The sequence below is a fragment of the Canis lupus genome, chromosome 18, assembly GCF_048164855.1.
Source record: "Canis lupus baileyi chromosome 18, mCanLup2.hap1, whole genome shotgun sequence".
Taxonomy (NCBI): Eukaryota; Metazoa; Chordata; class Mammalia; order Carnivora; family Canidae; genus Canis; species Canis lupus.
In genome coordinates, this window is record NC_132855.1 from 42,836,037 (window position 1) to 42,861,280 (window position 25,244).

The 25,244-nt window shown below is 40.4% G+C and overlaps 1 protein-coding gene and 1 long non-coding RNA gene across 6 annotated transcripts in view; one reads left to right on the forward strand and one right to left on the reverse strand.

Moving 5' to 3' along the window:
- Positions 1-24,173, forward strand: part of CDK6 (cyclin dependent kinase 6) — a 244,420-nt gene extending 220,247 nt beyond the window's left edge. For 4 of the 5 annotated variants that reach the window (XM_072784181.1, XM_072784183.1, XM_072784180.1 and 1 more), the window contains exons 6-8: positions 2,275-2,325; positions 8,401-8,536; positions 13,953-24,173. In XM_072784181.1, coding sequence (XP_072640282.1) covers positions 2,275-2,325; positions 8,401-8,536; positions 13,953-14,099 — 334 coding nt within the window. In that variant the 3' untranslated portion in view covers positions 14,100-24,173. The remainder of the gene's footprint in view (positions 1-2,274; positions 2,326-8,400; positions 8,537-13,952) is intronic. The other variant, XM_072784184.1, reaches the window with a different exon arrangement.
- LOC140609070 (uncharacterized) lies at positions 7,381-10,329 on the reverse strand. The gene is made up of 2 exons (XR_012011051.1): positions 9,560-10,329; positions 7,381-7,745 (listed from the first exon to the last, which is right to left on the reverse strand). It is a non-coding gene; the product is annotated as an uncharacterized lncRNA (long non-coding RNA).
- Positions 24,174-25,244: the final 1,071 nt, after the last annotated feature.

Here is a 25,244-nt window from a genome sequence, read left to right on the forward strand (position 1 = left end):
TATCTGTTTCCCAGTGGCCATGGCCAGTTGATTTTAAACTGCTCCATGATCCTCAGATAATTTCACTGTGGATACCAGTCTTCTTCATGAAGGGTGAGGGGCTTGGCATATTTACAAAGCTGCTTAACCAGCTCATCAGATTAAACATGATCCCTCTGTTCCCTCTGTGCTTGCTGACCTGACATGCCCATCACTCGAGCCATCTGAGATACCTGCTAAACAAAGATGGGTGATTTGCGTCTGTCCAAACCTCAGAATGCTTAATATACTTCGTTATATAATTTCATGCTTTTAACATTAAGGAAAAATGAGTTTGAAAAGAAAGAGCACTGTTTTCTGTGCAACCCAAGTTCTGTACTTTGGAAAGGAAAAAAAAAATGGTGTATCAATTAAGATGTGACCAAAACAGTTATAAAAAATTGCACTGGGGGAGGAGTGTAAAAATCTAGAAGGGCCTAACACTGTATATCAACAATACTGGAATTAAAATTTAAAACTTCATGGGGGATCCCTGGGTGGCTCAGTGGTTTGGCGCCTGCCTTCGGCCCAGGACATGATCCTGGAGCCCCGGGATCGAATTCCGCATCAGGCTCCCTGCATGGACCCGCTTTTTCCTCTGCCTGTGTCTCTGCCTCTCTCTCTCTTTCTCTGTGTCTCACATGAATAAATAAAAAATCTTTTAAAAATAAAAATAAAATAAAATAAAAAATGATAAAACTTCATTAAGGGACACCTAGCTGGTTCAGTCAGTAGAGTGTACGACTCTTGATCTGGTTCAAGCCCCATGTTGGATATAAAGATTCCTTAAAAATAAAATCTTTAAACAAAAACAATTAAAAAAATGTAGAAGAGCCATCAGACAATAAGTTTATGAAAAGAATAGAGAACTTCAGTCAGTCTGGTGAATTGCTTTGTTCTTTGTTAAAGCAGGGCAAGAATTTAAAGACACCTTGGACATATGCAAAGCAGTCTTAAGTACAGAATCCCATAGGCACCTGCTTGTGAAAACACGGGTTCTCTATAAAGGGCTCTTCACACTGTCTCTGTGCCATTTCACCCTAGAGGCTCAGCTGTAGGGACCATCTATGAATGTAGAGAACATTAGTAACCAAAAAAAAAAAAAGTATTACAATTTAGTAATGAAGCAGATAGGCTTTGGAGCAAGACAGACCTTGTTTGAATTTTAAGTCTGCATTTTGTTATTTGTCCTTAAGTAAGTCATGAAACATCTCCAATCCTATTTGCTCATGAGAAAATAGTAATAATAATACTACCTTGCACCTGAAATTTTTGTGAGAATTAAATGAGATAATGTTTGGGGAGCACATGGCATTATGTCACATTCAACATTAGGGTTCTAGAAATAATAGCTGTTAGGATTCCATTTTTGGCTTTTCTAAAATAGATGCATAATATTTATAACTGATATATAACATTATAAAAATATCCCTGGTAATAAGCTATAAATATTTTCTAAGGCACATTATTGTTGAAAAATATGGTTGCCAGTCATTGATTAAGGGGTTAGGAAACATACACATGTGTGCCATAGGAATATATTAAATATTTATTGACCGAGCACCTGTTCAGGTAAATCACTATGACAAAAATCAGGAGCAAACTGGAGAAGTTCTTGCCCTTGAGGAGTATTGATCCACTTGGGAAAATGCCAACAATGTCACCAAGTGAGCTCATTTAATTGCCAGTTAAATGCTCAGTGTAGACACTGAGAGGCTGTGTGTTCATAATCAACTCGGAAGCCCATAATGATGGCTAATATTGTAAGAAGGGAAAGTGATAAAATCAGAAAAATAGATCCAGAGGTATACCACTGCAGCATCAGGACCCATGGGAAGACGGAGAGCCCACAGGAAGTCCTGTAATAGCAGAGAGATGAGGGAGAGGTGCTCAGAGAAGAATCTGACCAAGAACAGTTTCAAAGAAGCCCACGCACCCCTCAGTTCAGACAAGGGCAGTGATGGATTCCACCCTATCACAAAGTTAGGTAGAACTTTGAAACTAGGGCCTGTATATGCAGTGAGCGTGAATAGGATACCCAGAATGATGATAGGACACGAGAGCCAGGTACCAGCAGATACCTAGGAGGGATCCTTCCCGTGAAGTCAAATGCAAGGAAAATTTTCATTGACCAGAGGAAAGATGTCTCACCCTTCAAGAATGTTTTGCTTCCTGTAAACAATGGTAATGACCAATATGATTGAAATGTAACCTGAGAATATTCCCTGTTTAATACGTATCTTTTTATTCTTGTAGGCCTCTTTTTCGTGGAAGTTCAGATGTCGATCAACTTGGAAAAATCTTGGAGTAAGTAGTAATTGTAATTACACGTTGGCATTCATAGCATTAAAACATTTGCAGTGCCTTTCCTCTGACATTCATATAAAATGTTTATTTCTTGTCTTTCCTCCCCCAAGCTGCTGCCTCAGTGTTATTATTATCTGTATGGTGAGTGGGGCCATGGCAGACCTGCTGTTTTATGCAGAGCCCATCATGGCGTGTGGCGTAACCAGTCTGCTCTGGAAGCTTGTGTGTTGCTCATGTGGCTTTTTCCGCTGATCCTCCTTCTCCACTTGGCTGAGCTCCAGTTCTGTAATTCAGATGTGTTGTCTGCTTGGGGCCATTTCATATGCATCCACCATCAGAGGTGGGGCGTTTGGTTGCCTGGTAACCCATCCTTGCCCACTGGGCTTCCTGTTCCCATTGACTATCCCCATTGAGTCATCTAGATTGGTTTCGCATTGTTTTGTTTTCGATGGTATGCTACACTACTCATTTTTCTTTGGAGCACTAGAAGTAAGAAATGAGAATCCTAGCTTCTCATTGTATGTCTGTTGCTACATAACTTTGCAATCTTGAGAAAGTCCTTTAAAACGCCCGTAAAGTACTTACACGGTGCCTGAATGCTTTAAGAATGGCAGCTATGATTATAATTCATCATTAATCACTTAACCTTTTTGTTCCTTAACTTCTCCTGAGTCATGAAGCTTTAGACGTAAATTGTAAGATCTCCTTTCTTGCGCTCAAATTCTTTGGTTCTAATTGTCTGTCACTTATCTTGTTGATAATTTGCAGAGTTACATTCATACCTACATGTTTGTGCCTGTGGGCATATATATGCTTTCATGTTTCTAGAATGTTGAGACGGGGCTTTTCCTCTCACAGAGCATAAAGAATGGCATCCTCTTGGGATACATGATGCATTTGCCAAGCCCCATCAGAATTGGAGTGAAGTAAGAAAAAAGTGAGAGTTCTAGAACCAAAAAATAGCCCTCATCATTGGTCTGTAACATTTTATAAAAATCCCAGTGATTTTTATGTTATTTTCAGTCCGTCAAACTGGTGAAAACTACCCCTAAAGAAAATAATTAATATATTGATACTATCTACTCAAGCATGACTACTGAAGACGGTTGGAATAAACCCGGAACCTGAATTTGTTCTTTTAGTGACTGGAAAGCTGTCTACTAAACTTGTTAGTACCACCATGGAATAAGAACCCCATGGCTTCAAGGCCTGAAAAATATTTGCTGGTTTTATTGTGTGGGGCCTTCCCTGGTCCAGGGCAGCTGCTGAGACTGCCACTCTTCCTCCTCTTCTTCCTCCTCCCCCTCCTCCCCCTTCTCCAGAAGATGGACAGATTCAGGACAAAACTCCTGTTTTCTTGCTCCTAGGTGTCAGCTTCTTTGCTCATACAATGATGAACCCCCATCTGTTCTTCCCCGTTACTGTTGAATATAATCTGTGTGCAGTGAAAACCTTGTTGAAGCAGTAACTGGGACAGTCAGACATACCAGTGACTATGTTAGAAGGAATAGTGATCTTGGCTGAAGACAGCTTGCCAGCCCTTGAAACCCATCACCACCTTTTCCCTGTTGATGTCACCTGGGCACTCTGTCCACCCAGGATCTGCAAACTTGTTAACGTTGTTAGTGCCTCTCAGTATCTGAAGCCGGTGAGATGGACCCAAAAGAACCTCTGGCAAACATGTTTGACTTGCTTCCAAGGGAAAACCAGTTGCACTTTTGGCAAAGGCCTGATATCCCAGGTTGCCAGCACAAAAGAAGCCCTAAAGTTCTATATGTTTTATGCCTTGAGAATTTTTATGCCTTTAGAATTCACTTCTTGGTTTCTGGCGTTGTTACACTGAAATTATGTTCTGTTTACTTTGCATTTGTTACTTTGGCACAAAGAAAAGGGCCAATGCTGCACCCTAGTGTCATTTCTGAAGTACTTGAAAAATGATTTCTGTCCCTACTGCCATTTATAGATTTTGTGCCATCAGTCTATTTTGTACCATCAGTCTATTTTGTGCCATCAGTCTTTACAAGTGTCAACTTTTAAGGCTTATATTCAGCTGTCCAAATACTGAAACTTGATGTAAGCACTTTTTAATGGACCTATCAGAGTTTCACAAGACTCATATATGGGCCATAAAAGTTCATACTGGATATTAAAGTGAAATTTGGGGGGGGGGGTTGGGGGGGGGTTTAGGAAAGCCATATTCACATTCTCTTATGGGGAGAAATGTTTCTGTATTTAGAAAGATTTATACTTTCAAAGAACAGCAAGTACTTTGAAAGTGAAACTGAATGCATTTAGCTCGTGACATTTTAGAGCATTTTTCAAAACAGAGTCATAGTTAAATGGAAACAAAATATTGGATTTGGAATAAAGGAGAGCTGGGTTCACTCTCACTCTGTGGCTGAACTCATTGTGTGACTTTGGCAGTTGATTTCACTCCTCATCCCTTCTTTCTACGCCTATAAAAAAGGAAATAACAACTGACCTACACATCTCATGAGATCATTATGGAATCAGAGGAGGTGATAGATTTTAAAATACTTTTGAAAGTTATTTATATAGGTAGCTACTTACACATATATGTATAATTATACACCACACATACATATACACACAGATACTCTTTTTTGCTTTTTTGCTACCCATATCACCAGATTTATTTCAATATAAATATATTCAAAGAAAGATTTTTTTAAAGATTTGAAATTATTACTGTTTTTATAATTGATTTCTAGATGACTAGCGATGATATGCAAAAAAATGATATAAAAGTGGCTAAGAAGCTAAAAATGAAGGAAATTATTAAAGTTCTTTCATAAGTATTCTCTTTTTCTTCTTCTGCCTATCCCATTCTTTCCAAGCATACACATTTATGTCTTTTAATAATTAATAGTGGTATTTTTTTTCTTTTTATTCTTATTCTAGATCTCACTTTATTAAGCAAATTTGTATATTGCCCAAGTTGTCATTTCCTCTCACTTGTTCTGGTAAATATGCCCATGAATCTGCCTTTCTTTGCCTCAACAACATGGCTCTCCTAACACGTCCAACAGATGTAGGATTTCAGTGTCTTTCCCCAGACACCCATTGACAGGCGCAATTATGATCCAGGTGTCTGTTCTTCCCAGGGGAAGTGTGGGACCTGGGCTCTGTTGAGGGAAGCGAAGGGGGAACAAAGCCTTACAGAGAACCTGTGACATTCCTCACCACATCTTCTGACACCTGGAAATCCATTCATGAGAACACATTTTCTCAACCTTTGTCCCAATGAGTGCAGGCCAAGGAGAAGACCCTAATGCAGGCTGGCACCATTTCTAACTGTAATTGAAATATTTGGGGGGGATCCCTGGGTGGCTCAGCAGTTTCACACCTGCCTTCAGCCCAGGGCATGGACCCTGCTTCTCCCTCTGCCTGTGTCTCTGCCTCTGCCTCTCTCTCTCTTTCTCTCTCTCTCTCTGTCTCTGTCTCTCATGAATAAAAAATTAAAGTCTTTAAAAAAAGAATTTTGGTCAGGGGCCACCTGGCTGGCTCAGTTGGTAGAACATATGACTTGTTCTCAGGGTTGTAAGTTTGAGCCCCACATTGGGTGTAGGATGACTTCAAAATAAAATCTTAAAAAGAAAAAAAAGTCTAGTCAATTTAAATAGCCATTATATTCTGTCCACTAAATTATAACATTTTAGTTTGGAGTTAATCAGAGTCTATAAGTGAGATACAAGTTCTTGCATCCTCTGATTTCCCCTGTTCAAACCTATTTACTATCTATACATAAACTTTTTTTTAAGATTTTATTTATTTATGCACGAGAGACACAGAGAGAGGCAGAGACATAGGCAGAGGGAGAAGAAAGCTCCCTGTGAGGAGCCCAGTATGGGACTCAATCCCAGGATCCAGGATTGTGACCTGAGCTGAAGGCAGATGCTCAACCACTGAGCCACCCAGGCATCCCTCTATAAACTTTAAATAGTATTTCCATAGTGTAGGGACACCTGGGTGATTTGGTCCATTGAGCAGTCCACTCTTGGTTTCCAATAGGTCATGATCTCAGGGTCATGGGCTTGCCCCCTGCCCCCTACCATCAGGCTCCATCCTGAGTACAGAGTCTGCTTATCTCTCCTCCAACCCCAACCTCTGTGCAAGTGAGCCCTAGAAGAAGAAAGAAGAAAGAAGAAAGAAGAAGAAAGAAGAAAGAAGAAGAAGAAGAAGAAGAAGAAGAAGAAGAAGAAGAAGAAAGAAAGAAAGAAAGAAAGAAAGAAAGAAAGAAAGAAAGAAAGAAAAGAAAAGAAGAAGGAGGAGGAGGAGGAGGGGAGGGAGGGAAGGAAGGAAGGAAGGAAGGAAGGAAGGAAGGAAGGAAGGAAGGAAAGAAAGAAAGAAAGAAAGAAAGAAAGAAAGAAAGAAAGAAAGAAAGAAAGAAAGAAAGAAGGAAGGAAGGAAGATGAAAGAAAGAAAGAAAGAAAGAAAGAAAGAAAGAAAGAAAGAAAGAAAGAAAGAAAGAAAGAAGAAAAGAAAGAAAGAAAAGAAAGAAAGAAAGAGGGATCCCGGGTGGCGCAGCGGTTTGGCGCCTGCCTTTGGCCCAGGGCGCGATCCTGGAGACCCGGGATCGAATCCCACATCGGGCTCCCGGTGCATGGAGCCTGCTTCTCCCTCTGCCTGTGTGTGTCTCTGCCTCTCTCTCTCTCACTGTGTGCCTATCATAAATAAATTTAAAAAAATTTAAAAAAAAATAAAAAAAATAAAAAAAAAGAAAGAAAGAAAGAAGAAAAGAAAGAAAAGAAAAGAAAATCTTTTTTTTTAATTTCCAGAGTGTCTAAGTTGTGGAAAGCCACTGACCTATTAATATTTCTGAAGAACCTCAAGTCACACACCAATAGGACACAGTTCATATTTTTAGTGTGGTAGTGATGCATTGCCTGTGCATTTTAGATTAATAACATTATTTTCCTCATATGATAATGAATTATCACTGTAAATCATGATTGTTAAATAAAGACACTGAGGCTCACAGAAGTTAAGTAATTTGTCCTTACCTACCAGTAAGTGGTAGGTGCAGAATTTGAACCCAGGTCTGTCTTTTCCAAAGCCTGCACTGTTTTTTTTTTTTTATTTATGTTTTGTATTTGAATATAGTTGGCACACAATGCCTGTGCTGTTTCTGTATCACTTGATCCTCTCTCCATGTTTCTGATCCCAGAATAATTTTTAGGGGAAACCTAAATGATACTGTATTTATTGTTTGCTAACTTTGGAATACCCTAAGACAGTTTTGTAGCGTGCTTGGATGGGTCAGTTAATCATCTGGCAGCTTTAGATTTCTGCTCAGGACATGATCTCAGGATGCTCAGGTCTGTGCGTCTGGCTCTGTGCTCAGCATAGAGTCTGCTTGCCCTCTCCCTTTGTTCCCCTGCCACTTGCTCACCTTCTATCTGTAAAATAAATAAAATATTTTAAAGTAAAAAAAAAAAAGTTTTGTAATATAAAATATATATAAATTAAATTTGATTTGATAAATTATAAAACCATTTGCTGCAGATTAACATACCTTTTAGCCTCCTTTTTGGTCTGATTCTAATGTATGTAATTACTGTTTGGGGAATTAATTATTTAACCAAAAGTGCAACCAGATTTATGTGTTAATGAATCATGCTAGATGAGCATCATAAAAACATGTGAATATGAGAGTGTTAAATCAGAACACAAAAAGCACTCTTGGGCACAAAGGAAAATATATGCCCATGTGGGCCTCCTTGGAATATATAGGTCCTATTCTGTCAGTATGTTAGGACTTACTGGTAATATAATATTTCCTATTTCTGCATCATCTCATACATTTAGTATCTGCCACCAGAGTGATCTCTTAGGTCTTCCCAGTAAATTTTACAACTCTCTGAGATCGTCCTCTAGCCTGTGTTCACTATATTGCAGTAGGACAGAGATGAGCGTCCTGCCGATCATACAAGCGAGGAGCTCCCTTGGCTCTGTGTCCCCTGCCTCCTAGACTTCACCATCATCCGGATTTTGGTGGGAAAATAGCTTCAGCATAGCAGCTAATGCGTATGTTCACACATGGTTCTTTTGTAGCGTAATTGGACTCCCAGGAGAAGAGGACTGGCCTAGAGATGTCGCCCTACCCAGGCAGGCTTTCCACTCAAAATCTCCTCAACCGATTGAGAAGTTTGTGACAGACATTGATGAACAAGGCAAAGACCTCCTTCTGGTAAGTTCATGTGGTACAAAGTTGTTCATATGGTGCTGATGAAAGACATGATCTGTCCACTGGGTGGTCTGCTGGGTGGCAGGCACAGTATCAGGTTCAGCATCATGTGCCACAACACACGGGGCAGAAGGCCATAATCTCTCTGTAGCTTTCATTTCCACACCTGCAGCAGTTGGTGGCTTTTGATTCTGGAATGTCTTCGTTTCTTTTACACAGAGAAAGGATCTGATCCACACACTTTCAATCTGCCATCTTTTAAATGTTCATTTGAATGCAGCCTTTGAAGCCTCTCAATTCATCTAGACATATGCTTCCAATAAGGATTGAATGTGCCATGCATATATAAAATACCTCACTGGAAATAAGGACTTGTATTCTGAGATTGACACTAGTAATACTTGGCCTTATACATCATTCCCTATACTTAGAGGACAGAACAATAGATAGAGGAGTGTACGTATTGAGCTACTCCTGGTGTTCAGAACCCAATGAGTAATGAGTATATCCTTTAACTACTGACCAACAGCTTTTGCTATCTAGCCAAGAAAGTGCTCCTGGACCTAGATGAGCTAGTGCTCCCATTTTGTCAATGTATTCTAAATTTCAGATAGAGACCTAAGAGTCTGTGGGTTTTTTGTAGAAATATTATACTTTAGGGAGTGCCTAGATGGCTCAGTTGGTTGAACATCTGCCTTCAGCTCAGGTCATGATCCCAGGGTCCTGGGATTGAGCCCCGTGTCTGGCTCCCTGCTCACCGGGAAACCTGCTTCTCCCTCTCCCTCTGCCTTCCGCTCCCCCTGCTTGTGCTCTCATAGAGCCCAGCCAGCTCTGCTTTCCTCTTCCCTTCAGTGCTTCTTTTCAGTAGTACTATCTGCTCCCCTTAATTGTGGCTGGCCCCTTGACTATCAGAACTGCAGCTAACTCTTGGATCCTCTCAGCTCCAACCCCCACTGCTAACATTTGCTCTATTAGCATCTTCTACATTAGATTCCTAAAAGGAAGAATGTGGCTGATCTACCTCACCTTCTTGCCAAGCTGTGATGAGTTGCTGCCCCAGGCCTGGTCACCATTCCTGGTCTAGTCAGCTATGCTGGGAGATGGGAGGGATGATATGTTAATGAAAATAGGGCCACCATCAGCTTTCCTTTTCAGCAAAGGAAATGGAATGCAGTTGAATGGAATGCTTCTCTTAGAAGAAGATTCTGGACAGGCAGTCACAATGACAGTTTTCATAGTGAAGCATCCCACTCCTACAGCCACTGGGACACCCAAAGACAATTCAAAGTATCTCCTAGATCCAACATCAGTAGAAATCACCAAGAGGAGCTGAAAATGAAAAGATAGCAGACAAGGCCCCTTGCTCATTCAGTGTCTTCCACTAGTGGTGATGGCCTTCAAAGTCAGACCACAGAGTAGCGCTAAACTAGAGAAGGAGCAAGAAACAAAGAAGGAAAGGAAACAAAGAAACTACCAGGAAGAGAAGGAAGAGAGTGGACAAGAAAGAGATTAGAAAAACCAAAGGAAAGGAATAAGAAGCAGACCCAGAGACATCAGGATTGGAGGAAGAAAATTAAAGCATAATAATCCATGGGCATTCAAGGAAAAGACACCCCAACACCTCAAAGCTCAGAACCCCCTTCAAGTTCTCACTATTTCCTGCTAGAGGTACACAAGATAGAACTATAAAACAAAAGAAAGAGAGCTGTGCGGTCCCAGCCAGGCATCTGAAACCCCAGCAGTACTTGTCGCCTCTATTACAAATTATTTAGGAAGGATGAAAAGTGAAAGGTATTTTAGAAAGTTGTTTTATTTAAGAAACATCACTTAAATGGTTGAGCACTTCAAGAATTGTCCTTTGTTTTATCTCAAAGAAAAGGCTGACACTATAATGCCTCAGCCATGTATGTGCAGATACATACACTGACATTTATAAATGCTCTTACACGTACATACAAGTAGTACACAATAATAAGACAATTCAGGGGGAAAATTATTTTTAGCAACTGAAACCTACCCATCTTTATAAGTTTTATCCCCTTCATTCTGGTTAACTTGAGAAGCTGAGTACTTATTCCAAATGTAATGCTCTTGCTGAAAAAAGTTTGAGAATTTTCTGCTGTTTTCAGAGCCTAGGATACATATTTGGAGAGGGGAGAGTATTCCTTGGATTAGGCTATTTTTGCTACATTACAAACCCAAAAGTCTCACTAGCATACATCAGTAAGCGTTTATTTCTTGCTCGTGGCTCTGCAGATTGGCAGAGACAGCTTCCCTGCAGCCTGTAGGTCAAGTACAAGTGTTCTCCATGTGTCTCATTCTGGGACCCAGAACAAGAGGGACTTTGGCTCCCTGGAGCATGTTTTTCTCACAATAGAAGGTGGATGCCCCTAGAAGGGCAAGCATAAACACAGTGGCCCCATGGCCTGGCAGAGGCTTGGAAGAGGCACCCTGCTGCTTCTCCTCACATTCCATTGACCAAAGCAAGTTCTGTGGCCAAGGCCAACTCTAATAGAGGAAGGAATACTCCTCCTGTGAAGGCAGGGATGGGAAGGAGGAGGATATGTGCTGAAAAATGATCCAATCCATCATAGTATACAACTCTGGACTAAATAGCAATTCCAAAAGCTCGTTTTATCAGTCAGTTATTTGGCAAGTAAATTAGATTTTCTCAGAGAAACAATATTCTTAAATAAGATTTTGAATTATTTCTAAAGTCATCCAATTGCTCAGTTGAAGTAGAACAATGATAGAGCTTATCCACCATCTCTAACAATATTTCTATATGACATATAAGGTATTAAGATTTCCAACCTGAGATTCTCACACACTTCCACGTTAGGCTAAGGATTTCTCCTTCTCTCCACCCAACTTCCCATCTCTAAGCCATCAGGATAACTGTGGGGACAGGCTTCCTCCCAGACAGTCCCCTAGGGACATGTCTCTATCCTGAGCGTATTCCCACAACTTTTTTTTTTCTTCGTTCCCATGCCCTGGAGATTAAACTGGTCACTTCTTTTTCTAATGTCACTATCTAATTTTCTCCTTCCTGGACTCAGGGAAGACAGACCAGGCTCAAGGATTTTGCCCCTGCTCTTCTGTGCTGAGAAAATACAGCCCATGCAAAGCTTTTTCAAGATGTTTATTGCTATTAGAGACAGTAGGACCATTCTACCAACCATCTCTTTCCTCTGCTTGCCCTTTGGTTCTTTGGTTTTCAGGAAACAGACACTATGAGAGACTGGCATCCAATGACATCCAAGGCCTGGTGGGCAGTTCAGGAGAAAAAAAGTTTCAGGGGACCCAAACATTGGCTTGGAAGTGTATAGAGAATATAGAATTTTCTACTCATGAGTGTTTTTCTAGGTCCGTAGCATCCTACGAAATGTTAGAGGGCATCCTAATCCAGATAGGACCTGACTGTGACTCTGAGCCCCTTGAGGGCAAAGACCCAGGTTAAATAGAAGAGGTCAGCATAACCGTGGTATGTGCCATCTTTTGATTACAGAGAGGGCTGAAACTGATAGACATTTCCAATCCCCGGCTCACTTCAGTGGGCACTGCATCACAAGGATGGAGGGGCTGGAGGAGCTTCTCTGCTACTTGTGTGTTCCTGGGCAATGGGGGGGTCTTAGTCATCCTTCACTCGTGCTTGCCACCTGCTAGGCACTGTGGAGGTGTTGGTGGAAGGACAGGAGGCGGATGTGAGGAACAGGATTACCTGGGGGCAGAGTGGAAATGGAACTGGGGTTAGGGAAGCATTCTGCGTAATTGATGATGAATGGGCACTTGGGGAGCAGAGACGGCTGCTCCAGAGGTTCACCTTCACCCCCTCTCACCTTCCACCTGCACTGGAGTTGACAGCCTACTGGAGAGTTCAGTACCTGAACTGAACCTGATGGACGTTGCTGCTGCCCATATGGCACCAGCACCGAGACTTGACTAGAGGAAGGTGTCGCTCCCTGCAGACGGTGCAGCCCCGGGGGCAGGGTGCACGGCTTGCTGGCAGATCCAGATCCGCAGCACCTGGGTTTTAGCCCTTAACTTGCCACCTCCTTGGTAGAGAAAACCTTTATTTCCTGGCATAAAGTGTTTTTCCTTTTTTTGTTTCTTCTGTTGTTATTTTCTTTGGGTTTTGATGTTAGAAATCCTGATGTCAGAAACTATTTCTATCACGTAGTCATGAGCCATTTACCCCGTTCCATTCCCTACTCACCAGTAAACATTGGGGAAGAGTAAAAAGTTCAGGTGACATCTCTGACTATAGCACAAAGTTTGCTAGCATTAGAAAAATCACTACCTAAATAAGGTTGTATACATGCTACAGTAACAATACCTTTTAGCAACTCCTGGGTGGCTCAGTGGTTGAGCATCTGCCTTCAGCTCAGGTCATGATCCCAGGGTCTGGGATCGAGTCCCAAGTCGGGCTCCTTGTGGGGGATCTGCTTCTCCCTCTGCTAAGTCTCTGCCTCTCTGTCTCTCATGAATGAATAAATAAAATCTTAAATATATATATATATATATATATATATTTTTTTTTTTTTTAAAAGGACATAGTATGAGTTGAATAGAAAGCCCGGGGAGCTAACAGTCCACAGGCCACTCGAAAGCTGTTGCCTCTTCCTGAAGAGCAGTTTATACATCGAAGACATACATAAGATGGCTATTGTCTGCATTTTGTTTAGTTTCCCTTTTTTTTTTTTTTTTTTTTTTTTTTAAGATTTTTTTTAGGGCAGCCCGGGTAGCTCAGCGGTTTAGCGCCACCTTCAGTCCAGGCCCTGATCCTGGAGACCCGGGATGGAGTCCCATGTCGGGCTCCCTGCATGGAGCCTGCTTCTCCCTCTGCCTGTGTCTCTCTCTCTGTCTCTGTGTGTGTGTGTGTGTGTGTGTGTGTCTGTCTGTCTCTCATGCATAAATTAATAAAATCTTCAAAAAAAATTTTTTTTAGAGATTATTTATTTATGCATGAGAGATACACAGACAGAGAGGCAGAGACATAGGCAGAGGGGGGAGCAAGTTCCCTGTGGGGAGGCCCAGGCCCCCAGGATCAAGCCCTGAGCCAAAGGCAGATGCTCAACCTCTGAGCCACCCAGGCATCCCCTTTTTTTAGAAGATTTATATATTTATTTGAGAGAGAGAGACAGGGTGATCAGGGGAGGGGCAGAGGGAGAGAAAGAATATCAAGCAGACTCCCCACAGAACACGAAGCCTCAGGCTGGGGCTCAGTCTCACCACCCAGATCATGACCTGAGCTGAAAGCCAAGAGTTGGCCACTCAACTGACTGAGCCACCCAGGCGCCCCCTAGTGTCTCCTGAGTAGACATTCATTCTCATTGTAGAACCCCAATCCATAACTTGTAAACACATTCTTTAAATGGACATGTTTTAAGTCAATCGATTATTTTTTTCTTTATCACAGAAGTGCTTAACATTTAATCCAGCCAAAAGAATATCTGCCTACAGTGCCCTGTCTCACCCATACTTCCATGACCTGGAGAGGTGCAAGGAAAACTTGGATTCCCATCTGCCGCCCAGCCAGAACAGCTCAGAGATGAACACAGCCTGAGGTCCCAACTACCACCTTGAGCTGATCACCCGAAGAACACCCTTGGGGGCTGATGCCATCCCCCCCACCCCCACCCTTGAGTAAGCCCTGGCAGAGCTGCTGAGGATCACTGGCTGGGGACCTTCTAGTGGCCATCTTCTGGACGGGCTCTGCTTCTCCATGGAAACCGCCTAGTTTACTGTTTTGAAATCAATGCAAGAATGATTGCAGCTTTATGTTCATTGTTTGTTTGTCTGTCTGTTTGTTTGTTTCAAGAACCTGGAAAAATTCCAGAAGAAGAGAAGCTGCTGACCAATTGTGCTGCCATTTCATTTTTCTAACCTTGAATGCTGCCAGTGTGAAGTGAGCAATCCAGGCACAGCTGAGTTATGATGTAATCTCGCTGCAGCTGCCCGAGCCTGATTCGGTACTTTTGAGCGAGAGTGTGTGTCTGTGTGTGTGTGTGTGTGTGTGTGTGATTCTTGAGCTCTTAAAGTGTTACTTTCTATAAACAAGAAGAATAATTGAATTTTAAAGTCTCAAAGTGACCTATAAATAACTGGTGTCTGTTGACTAAAGGTGATTTACCAGAATGGGCTTCTCGAATTAGAAAGTTGAACCAATGTCCTCAGAATCTCTTTTATGGCCAAAAGTAGTAAATTTGCTAGCAGTAAAAGATTCACTATCTAGATGAAGTTTTATACACACAACAAAAGGAAAAAAAGGCTAGTGTCTTTTAAGAGACATGTCTTTTAAAGCATAACGTTCTGTTTACTCTTCAAAAAGCTGAATTTACTCCTTATAAGTCCATTTTAACCTGTATTATATGCTTTATTGTTTCTTTTAAAAGATACCCTATAAGCTTTTTCTTACTTGCTATAGATTTAGGGAGTACACCTCAAATAGGTAAAATTGTCAAAAAAAATTTAGAGAAAGCCTTTATTTCCTGATTTAAAATCTATTTCCTTTTTAGGTTTTGTTGTTACTTTATTTTGGTTTTGATTTTAGGAATTTGTCAAAAACTGTTTCCTGTTCTGATTTGGATAGTAGTTCTGACTAGAGACAGGAATACCATTTAACTTTTCTCTATTACACTGTACTTTTTCTACTATGCACTGCCTTGTTTGCAAAGTATCCATCTTATCTATCCCCCAGGGCCTCTAATATACATTACTACCATTAAATAACTAATAACAGATTGCTTAAGCTTTTCCCATGCACCTCTTTCTTGCTTTCTTTCAATGAACCTTTTGTAAATAGAGTCAGATTGTGGCTTATGGCTCCAGTTGTGTGATCCTAACAGGGTCCTGAATGTTCTTGCTCTGATGCGATCTTCCTACCTAGCATTCATTGTTGTTACCTAAGCAGTGAGTAGAGGACTGGTTCTTCTCTATCACCAGCACATAGATTACTTTAAACTGTTACTTAGTGTTTTATGATTTCTTAGAATATGTTGTCAGTGTAGAATCAGAGGGGAATATCTTTAACTATTTTTTAGAAATATATATTTTACTCTATAAAATGATCTTTTCTCCATCCCAAGGCTCTGCTTGTTTCTAGTGCCTTGTGCATACTCCTGCTCTCTGCAGAGCCAGCCTGACCTGGGCATTGTGAACAGCTTTATTTTTGTCTCTTGCCATTTTCTCTACTGTTCTTTATATTCCATGTCATCTCTGCCTTATATGTGGTCAGTGCTCGAAGACACAGAGATAAAGTATCTTTTTGGAAATTTAGCTGTCTTTGCTCTCTGACTCATATTTTCAGTGCATGCAAGAGTTAGACCATGTTTAGAGTTAGGGTTTTCAAAGAATGAACATTGCCTCCCTCAGTAGAAAATGTTCCAGATGATGTTTATATATTGTCGAGCCTTACTGAATCCTTCACAGCTCAATACTCTATACTACCATCTTGAACGAGAGAAAAATTAGGAGACTTTTCTCCTTGCAAGCTTTTTGGGTTGGGAATTACTCTTTTTTTAATATATATATTGTTTAACATTTTTCTGACCCAGTAACTTGAAGAGCAGGAAGATTTGTCTAAAGCCAGATAGGAATGAGAAGATGGGCCATAAGAATGCATAACGCTTTTCTTCATTGTTGACAACGTTGATTATGTTTTGTCATCACTGTAAATGCTTGAGATATAATGAATCCAGAGCATTTGGGGCAATGTCTCCCCTGGAACAGTGAATATACTGCCTTAACTTTGATCAGGGGTCAAAATACAAAGACATTTTTGCTGGGGCCTAGAAATTGAATTTTTAAACTCACTGCACTGATTTATCATGTGCTTTTTAGTTAGTATCCATGGTTAGAGTGGACATAACTTGCGTTCTTGCTTTTTTTAAGTTTTTCATAAGTTCTCTCAAGAAAAATGCAGCTGTTCTAAACTGGAATTTTTCAGCATTCTTGAGAATTTTAAACAAGTGGAGCACTCCACTTTATTTCTAGCATATGCTTTAGGTTCATTTCTCAGTAGTGTTTATGAAGAAAACTTAAAGCACAAACATTTCAGCATTGGATACTTGGCAAATTATCCTTGGAGAGGCAGCAGGAGGAGGGCACCTCGGCCTCTCTGAACTTAGGAGTCTGACCCCAGATCTTCCACCTGTGGTTCTTGGAGTTGAGTGATTCCCCTCTTGCTTTATGTATTTTAAATCTGGGCTCACCAGTTCTGAAATTCAGATCCCACACAAGCACCCTTGCCATTAGGGCACTTGGAAGCATATAGCCGCATAGGAGTTTACTGAATACAGCTTATTCTTCTGTGACGTATGGTTTCAAACATTTTTGCCAAAAGCCAAGCAGTGGTTAGCTGAAAAAGTCATACTGCCCCAGGATTATACTGAAGCAGCTATAAGCAGTAAAAATACGATGTCAGATTGAAAATCACGTTTGCATTTCTTACTGAGGACTGGTCCTGGAATGTGCCTGATAGTTTCTATATGATAGCTGTTCTGGTGGCCCAGGCATTTTGGAAACTGTTGTGCGGAGTAGAGTTCTAACCATCCCTATTAAGAATAAAAGAGAAACCTGTCCATTTCAGCATCATAAGCTATCATGGCAAAGGTAAAAAGGCCCCAATTTTATAACCTTAAAAACAGAATTTCCAAGAGCTTGTAAGAACCTGGTGTGTTGGCGCCTCCCACTTTGTCTCTCCTTTAAAGTAGATAGAAACCCAAGAAGCAAAGAACCTGTTTTGGACAGGAGCTCCGAGCCATTTCATCCCTCTGTGTTCTCATGATTTTCTCTCAGGAATCACACACTAGAAGAGCACACTTTGCATTTAGCCCAACATGTGTTACTAAAAATAGTTCAAAGTATTTACCTAAGCATAGAATTTCATCTTCTTTGTTTTAAGTAAAAAGGAAAATTTTGGAACACATGGGATATCTTAAAGAAAATTTGTACCACTTTACTGGAGGTTTATCATTTGACTCCAGAATGCGGTACTATCCATCCCAATGAAAAAAAACTAAATAGTACCAAACATTTTGAACCTTAAATTATGTATTAAAGTTGAGCTTTTAACTATAGCTGCTTCTCTTAAAAAGTCGTGTCTATTAAAGTCAATAATGGCAATCCTCATTCAATTATGAAAATTAAAATCATGTAAGCTTCCTAATAGCACAAACTAAATATTAAAATTCTTCTCTTCAAAGAATCACTTCTTTTAAATGACAACTGGACTGTTTTTATGATAAGTACAAGAGAGAGTGTCTCACATTTTTCAAAAGCAGGCTTTTGTTGCATAGTTGGGTCTAGGAAAGAATAACATTAAGTTAATAAGCCACTATAATTACTTAATTATGTTGGTACAGAAACTATAGAATATTTACCTTGGAAAGAAAATGTTGAGACATTAGAAATCCTTAGGTATTGGTAGAATTCAAAAGAATGCATTTTTACATTGTGACACATAGAAACAGTGTATTTTATAAAAATAAAGATGTGGTGTGATTTCTAAACCTTTTAAAAGTCCTAAAACAGTGGACAACGGATAGAGGAAATTCAGGAGAAAAATGAAGGTATTTCAAAGAAGGATAGTTTCAAAGTTAGATATATTTTGAAGGATATATATTTATTAACAAATATATTGTAAGAATCTATATTAAAGTCACCTTGCAACTGAAGTTGGTACATTCAAAAACATGTTTTATGGAAAAGCTGTTCCAAGCAGTTGCCATTTCAAAGGGTGGCCTGAGCACACTAAACCATCTGTATTCCTTTCTTATTTCATGAGAGGAAGCAGCTACATGAAGCTACACTCATTATGCAAGCCTAAGAATGTTCACTGTAAAGAGAAATAATAATATGTTTTTAAAAGGCACATATTTCCTATTCCACCAGAATTTTTTGGAAAATTGTGAAGCCCAAATCATGTGCATTCAATACATTCAGATATTAGAAACATAGCTACATGCTCTTTCTCCACCATGGAAACACTTCTTGAGGCTACCAAAAACCTGTTGAGCAATTAAGCCCCCCAGATATTGAATAGTGGTGTTTTCCTCAAAAGCACAAGAAAATAGCATTTTCACTCATCAATGCAATTTTCAACCTAATTGTGTTACATACCTATATCTCAAGCATTTCTAACTTGTACTTTTTCAGAAAATAAACCAACATATTCCTTTGGCCTTTTCTACCATCTGATGTTTGTATACAACAGAAATGGAAAAGGAGGAGTCTGATTTTTCAATGTTTTCCTTTTTCTCAATTTGTTTCTGTTGGTTTTAATGAAGTACGAATCAGCTTTTCAAAATGTTTTGTATTTCTTAGCATTCCTGGGGAGTTTAGATAAATGAATGAACTTCCATTGACATATTTATGTTTCCTTGATACTGGTGCTCTGGCCTTTAAGAGGAAAACAAAAGCCTCTTGAAAATTAATACAGGCTTTTTTCAAGCATCTACATAAATGTTTTTACAGTAATTTGAAGGTTATAGGGTAGGAAAGGGAGACGATTTTTCTTGCAAATGTCCGTTTTAAAATTCACTGTCCTGTTTCATTCTTGTTTTATTCCATTATACTCCACAAGGTGGCACTTTTGGGGGTGAGGGGGTAGGGGAACAATCTGAGCAAGGCTAAAGAGGTACTTCTGAAGACTTGGTTCTAACTTTATTTTTCTGTATATATTCTAGTCTTGCTTAGCCCTTGTTTGTCAGAATGATTAATAATCTTCATAACATTCTGGAACCTCAATATTTTAGCTGTTAGCTAGGTTCTGAACAATTGTCTGCAAGTAAGTTCTTCTTGAGAATGAAGAATACACCCATTTTGATCATTTAAGTGCATACAGGGAGCCAAGCCAAGGCATGGTATTTTTCAAGAAGCATTTTTTTTTTGAGGTCCCTAATTACCTTACTGTTGCAGGTGCAGAAGCTTCAAAGATGGACAGGCTTACTCATTAAAAGGCAACACGCATCTGTGACTGGGATAGTTTTGTTAGGAGTGTAAAAACTCCTCCAAGTGGCCTCAGCCAAAATACCTATGCCTCTGTTTGCTCTTTTCACATTTCCTCCTATGATGGCCTTTAGACATTGATTAAAATTGTAAATCCTCATTTAAAAATCAGATGAGTAGCATAAGTAACATTGGTGTTTAAGGAGACAAAACTATTTTTTTCTGAAGAACTGCCATGCCAAAAAACAGAGCCCTTAAATTCTAAAAGACCCGGTAATATTTTTTTTTTTTTACATCTGTGTGATCACAAGTGTAAATTCACAAGAAACTCTAATATTCAAAAAATCCTCTCCCAGCATATGAGCATAATAATCCAGGAGGAGCATATTTGCATAAATCTTTAATTTCTCCACTTGGGACGTTCTTTGGCAGCTCTCTATATCTCCATACACTCCTGTGTTTTAGTTCGCAGGTCTGCTCAGAGACTCACTGTCCCCCCCCCCCACCCCCACCCCGAGATGATTTTAGTTAATTTCAGAAGTCCCTTTGCTAAGTGTTACAGAAATTGAGGAGGAAGGCCCTCGTAGTACTTTTCCGTTCCGTTAGCTCGGCACCACGGAAGGCAGCTTACCCCTCCTGAGTGGCAGAAGCCAACGGCGCCCGCTTAACTTCCCGCAGAGTAGCCGGCAGGCAAGTCTCCCCACGTCCTGCTGCTGCAGGTACCGCGCGCTCCAGGGGCGGCGGGGGCTCCCGGGGAGCCCGGCCTCGTCCCTCGGCCAAAAACCCCACCGTAGGAGGTTGTCGGAGGTTCCAGCTAAGCCCCTAAATGGAAGGCCGAATTCGGACCTCGCGTTGGATGCCCGTTGGGCCGGTCTGAAAACCTGGGGCGGGGCCGCCTGGGGCCCGCCCGCCGCTCACCTGTCCGAGGTCCCCGTGCCCTGCTGCTGTCTCAGAGGCATCTGTTCTGCGATCTTAGGAAGCCAAACGTCCCTAGAAGCAAACGGGTGTCTTCTGTGCATAAATAAGTACAACACAATTCTTTGAAAGTTCGGGTATAAAGAGATGCTGCTCTGTATGAAGCGTCTACCAGGCATCTCTCAAGCTCTAAGCTCAGCTTTTTTTTTTTTTTTTAAAGAGAAGATGTATAATTACAGGAAAGATTTTTTATTTTTTTATTTTCTATCATTCTACATATATGATGGCAGAAGATACGTGTGGAAAAGTTTTGTTTTGAAAATTTTGAAATTTATTTTCTGCTTCGGCGAAAGCTCCTCTTTAGTTTCTAATTTCTTCCTTTTCTTTTCTTTTTTTTTTTTTTTCCTTTGTCAAATAGTTAAAGGTATGCAAGCAAATTATCTCCCAGAGTAGGAGATTTTCCTGTTTAGAGGATCTCTTGTGTGAATTGTTTCATCAAGCAAATAACCCTTTCTCTACTTTAGGAGTTTGGATTGTCAAGTATAGGTTTCCTTAATTAAGGGGGCACATAACTGTACATATTGCTATAAAGAATTATGACTGTAGCACTAATGAGCAAGCATAGAGCCACACACAGTTATTTAATTTCTAAAGCTCTGTGGTTTCTGGCCAAATTCCATTGGCATGCTTAGGTTACAGTCCTGAAGATACCCGTGGTACCCTTAACTTGAAAGATTCTAATCTTAGGTTTTTTGAAATGCAATAATATGTATTAGCTAGCAATATTTTCTGTGATCACCAGCAACTCCTAATTTAACCTCGAAGTCTCTGAATAATGAAAATAGATCCCAGCAGTAATACATTTCTTGAACTGCCCCCCAACTACATTACATAGCTTCTCATTTTGGTCCTGTGTTTGCAACAGCTACACGTGAATATTACAATGCCTCACTTACTTTTGTATTCATGTGTTTTACTATGACCAGTAATAAATATATTAGTTAGTACATGGAATGAATAGCAACTACCCCTAGAGTCAGCACTTAACAAGTTGGGGAATTTCTATTTCAAGTTGTTCTACACTTGCATAAATTATTTCTATTGTTATTCATGTATGTTATTTATTTCTGAATCACACTAGTCCTGTGAAAGTACAAAAGGAGATGGCATTAGGGTTTGCATTTAGTGTTTATTATCATGGTCTTGATGGAGCTAAGTAAATTAAAATTAGACTAAGCCCCCAGATAAGCTGCATGCATTTTAACATGATGGGTAGAATTTAAGTCTGTAGGTGTAGTATTTTTGTGTCTAGGTGTTTTATCATTACCTAAAGGAATTAAAGCAAAGGACTATGTAGTTCTTTTGTCAAGTATGCATATAGTATAGTGTGAAAATACAGCAAAAATTAAAACCAGATAGAAAAGCATCAGAATCTGCCTTAATTTAGGAACTCCGCCAGACGGCCGCCAGAGTAGATGCCAGGCAGAGACAGGTGCCTGGGTGGCGCCTCCTCTTATCTGGCCTTGAGAAGAAGCTTCCTTCCTGCGATCTTGTGCCTTCATAGGTGTCATGTGCAGTAGTGGGAACAGGTCGTACTGTTGCAAGAACAGGGTGAGAGTTTTCTGTAGAAGCAAACTGTCAGCTTGTGCCTTGGGGCTTCCAGAATGTGTGAGATGGAGAAATTCAAGTTTCTGTGCTTCAAGCAACTGAGTTTTGTACAGAAGCAATTCAATCTGGTAATAAAAACAAAGATTGCATGTACAGTACTCAACAATGGCTTTTAACAACCAACAGTTCCCAACACCTCAGAAGCTTGTTGCATTTCTGGTATTTTAGGTTTTGATATGAAGGCTAATTGGCAAGTGTTTGGTATAGAAGAACAGTATGTGTTAAGAAAAGCACAATATTGGTTCCCATAGAGTGCAAATTAGAACTAGAGGGTTTTATGAGATTTTCATGTCAGAGATGTGTAAATGCATGTTCTCACTGTAGAATGTATTAGTGTAGTGTTTCTGCATTCCCATAGGGCTTAGTTAAAACTTTATTCTAGGTTTTCAGCAAGGCTGTCATACCCAGTAAGCTTTTTCGTTCGTTTGTTTTGGGGACTTACTCTTATAATAGAAAATGTGTTAAACGTAGAAAAAAAATCGTAACTTGGACATTTGACTTGTTGGTTTCTGTGTTTGAAATCACGGTTCTGGAGATGTAGAGACTGTGCGTGTGCATGTCAGATACTAATCTAGGCTGTGTGAACCAGCCGAGATCACCAATGTCCTCCCATCCTCTGTATCCTGTCTCCATCCAGGCCCGTCTGCGTGGTGCTCTTTATCCTCCTGGCCGCCCTTTGGCCGTTGGGGCCAGGTGAGAGAGATGCTGTAGGCATCACAGGTGTGCCTGCTCAGGCTTGGCCGCCACTTCTACTTGACCTTTGGCTGGGCACAGAGTATGCCCGCAACACCAATCACAAATGCCCTCTAGCCTGTTCGTGTGCATCTTGATTTTAAAACCAAGTCTTTCTACGGAGCATTCAATTTTCGGCTGTGGTACAAAGAGAAAAACTAAACAAGCCTAAAATCCACATTCCAGGCTGCTGTTTTCTATCCATCCACAGGCCATAGTTTTACTGTATTTCTTCATACTTGAAACTCATTCTGCTATTTTAATATCAGGGTACAGACATATAAGGGTGCATGTTCCTTAAAGGTGCAAAATTACTCTCATTCCGTTTGCTCGAATTGCTACAGAATGCTCTTTTGGTGCTTTGGGTTGAGCAGGTCAAAGAAGCAGTGTGGAAAATCACTGCCTGGAACACAGTCTTACAAGAACGTTGGCAGATGGCTTGGTAGTAGATGTTGCTTCTGCTCTTTTCTCCATACACAGCTTGAGATTACCACCCTGGCCTGTCAGGTTCATCTGAGTATCCTTTCTCACAGAGTGCCAAACCCTGTGCCCCCCGCCAAAAAAATGGGGGTGCAGTGCAGCTCTCTGAAAGCAGAGGCCTTCCTAAGTGCCAGATCATTTAGCCCCCAAAGAAAAATGGCCGTGGGTGTAGACAGGAGCAGAATGGGAAGGGCTCTCTCACTCTAGTGACCATCCCTCCACGCTGTACAGAAAGCTCTGTACGGGGGGAAGAAAAAGAATAAAAAAAAAAAAAGCTTAACTGCAAAGTTACCCCCTTCATAGCACCCTGAGCTAAATGATCTTGCTTCTTTCCCTTTAGGTAGATGAAAATACAGGTCAGTTTATCTAGACTCTTCCCACCGGAAGAGGAAATTAGAAAAGTAGGTTATTTGTATCTTGTAAAATATGTAATCCAAGGACTACCAAAATTTACATTAAATCCCCCATCAGTAGCAATCTGTTTTAAAAAGTAGCTCAAGTTAAAGATGCTCTGACCTGAACTGCCCGAGGTCAGGGGCAGCCGTTCTAGCACGCTCGCTCTGGGACTCCTTGGGAGAGCGACAACTACCAATGTTGACTTTGTTGCAGTGGCAAAGATAGCATGTCAGACGATTCAGAGGGTTGCAGATCACAAATCCTTTGGAAACTGGATGTCTTACTGGGTGCTAGAATGCAAATTTAGGTATTTATTGTTGGATAATGGAATTTATTGTTTTTTAAGATTTAGTGTTGAAATGTCACTGTCCAGTTCATTGTTTTCACTTATGCACAAGCTAAATTGAAGCAACATGACAATGGTTTGTATATTTGTCATACCTTTTGTATTTCTTACAATAAAAATATTGGTAGCAAATAAAAATAATAAAAACACCAATCTTGGACTGCTTTCTTGGAAATGAATCACTATCGCTATCACAGCTGTTTTTCTTTTTACCTAATGTAAAATGAATATAATTATGGTGAATAAAGTAACTTAGAAATAAATAGCGAGTTTTAGCAGAATACGTTTTAAACTTTTACTTTTCAGGTTTCAAATGCTTTTAAAAACTAAATAGCAGTTCATTGAGCTTAAAGCTCCAGTAACAAATGTTAAAGCTTGAAATCGTTGACTATGCTAAACTCTGACAACCCAAAACCAAGTAAGGCATGGCAGTCCTTTCCAAAGCTTGCAGATGGGGACCCGTGAAAAGGTTTGTGTAACCAACTGCGGATAACCTAGTGATGAGCAAAGGATTCACACTGGAAGGGAGGCTTGAGTGGACTCAAAACCAAAAATCAGTGTCTCCCAGGCATACAAGCAGAAATACTTTGCACGTGCAAAGGCATGCAGTTATGTAAGAGCAAGCAGTACAATTGGTGAAGCCACCCCTGGGGCAGTGGCTATTAACATCCGGATCATACCCTACAGAAAGAAATCCAGCCTTACCGAATGATCTGCTGCACACGTGCACACGCACACCCTGATGCACACATGTATGTGCCGAGAACTGAAATTGCACAAAATGATACTGAATGCCCCACATCTCCTACACTCTTTGAAAATACTGGTGGCAACCCACTAAACTGATTTCACAACCCCTCTCACTAATAGACCGTGATTTAATGTTAGAAGAGAATTAGTAAGGGGGGGTGGGTATGTGAAGGAGTCTGGAGATAATGTTGAGAAGGGTTTAATATTTTATATAATAAAATATAAAAGAATTTGGACTACTGAAGGGTGTTAACAAGGAAGACAGTTTCTATTAATGTGTGCTCTTGTCTAACCGCTTTCATACTGATCCAAAGAGCTAGATGAAGCAGCTACTGAGATACTACACAACACATCAAAAGTGTTGCTGTCTGAACATTCCCTTCTTTGTGTATGATATTAGGTACTTTTTATAAGATTTATTTATTTTAGAGAGAGAGAGAGCACGTGCAAGGTGGCAGAGAGGGACAGAGGGAG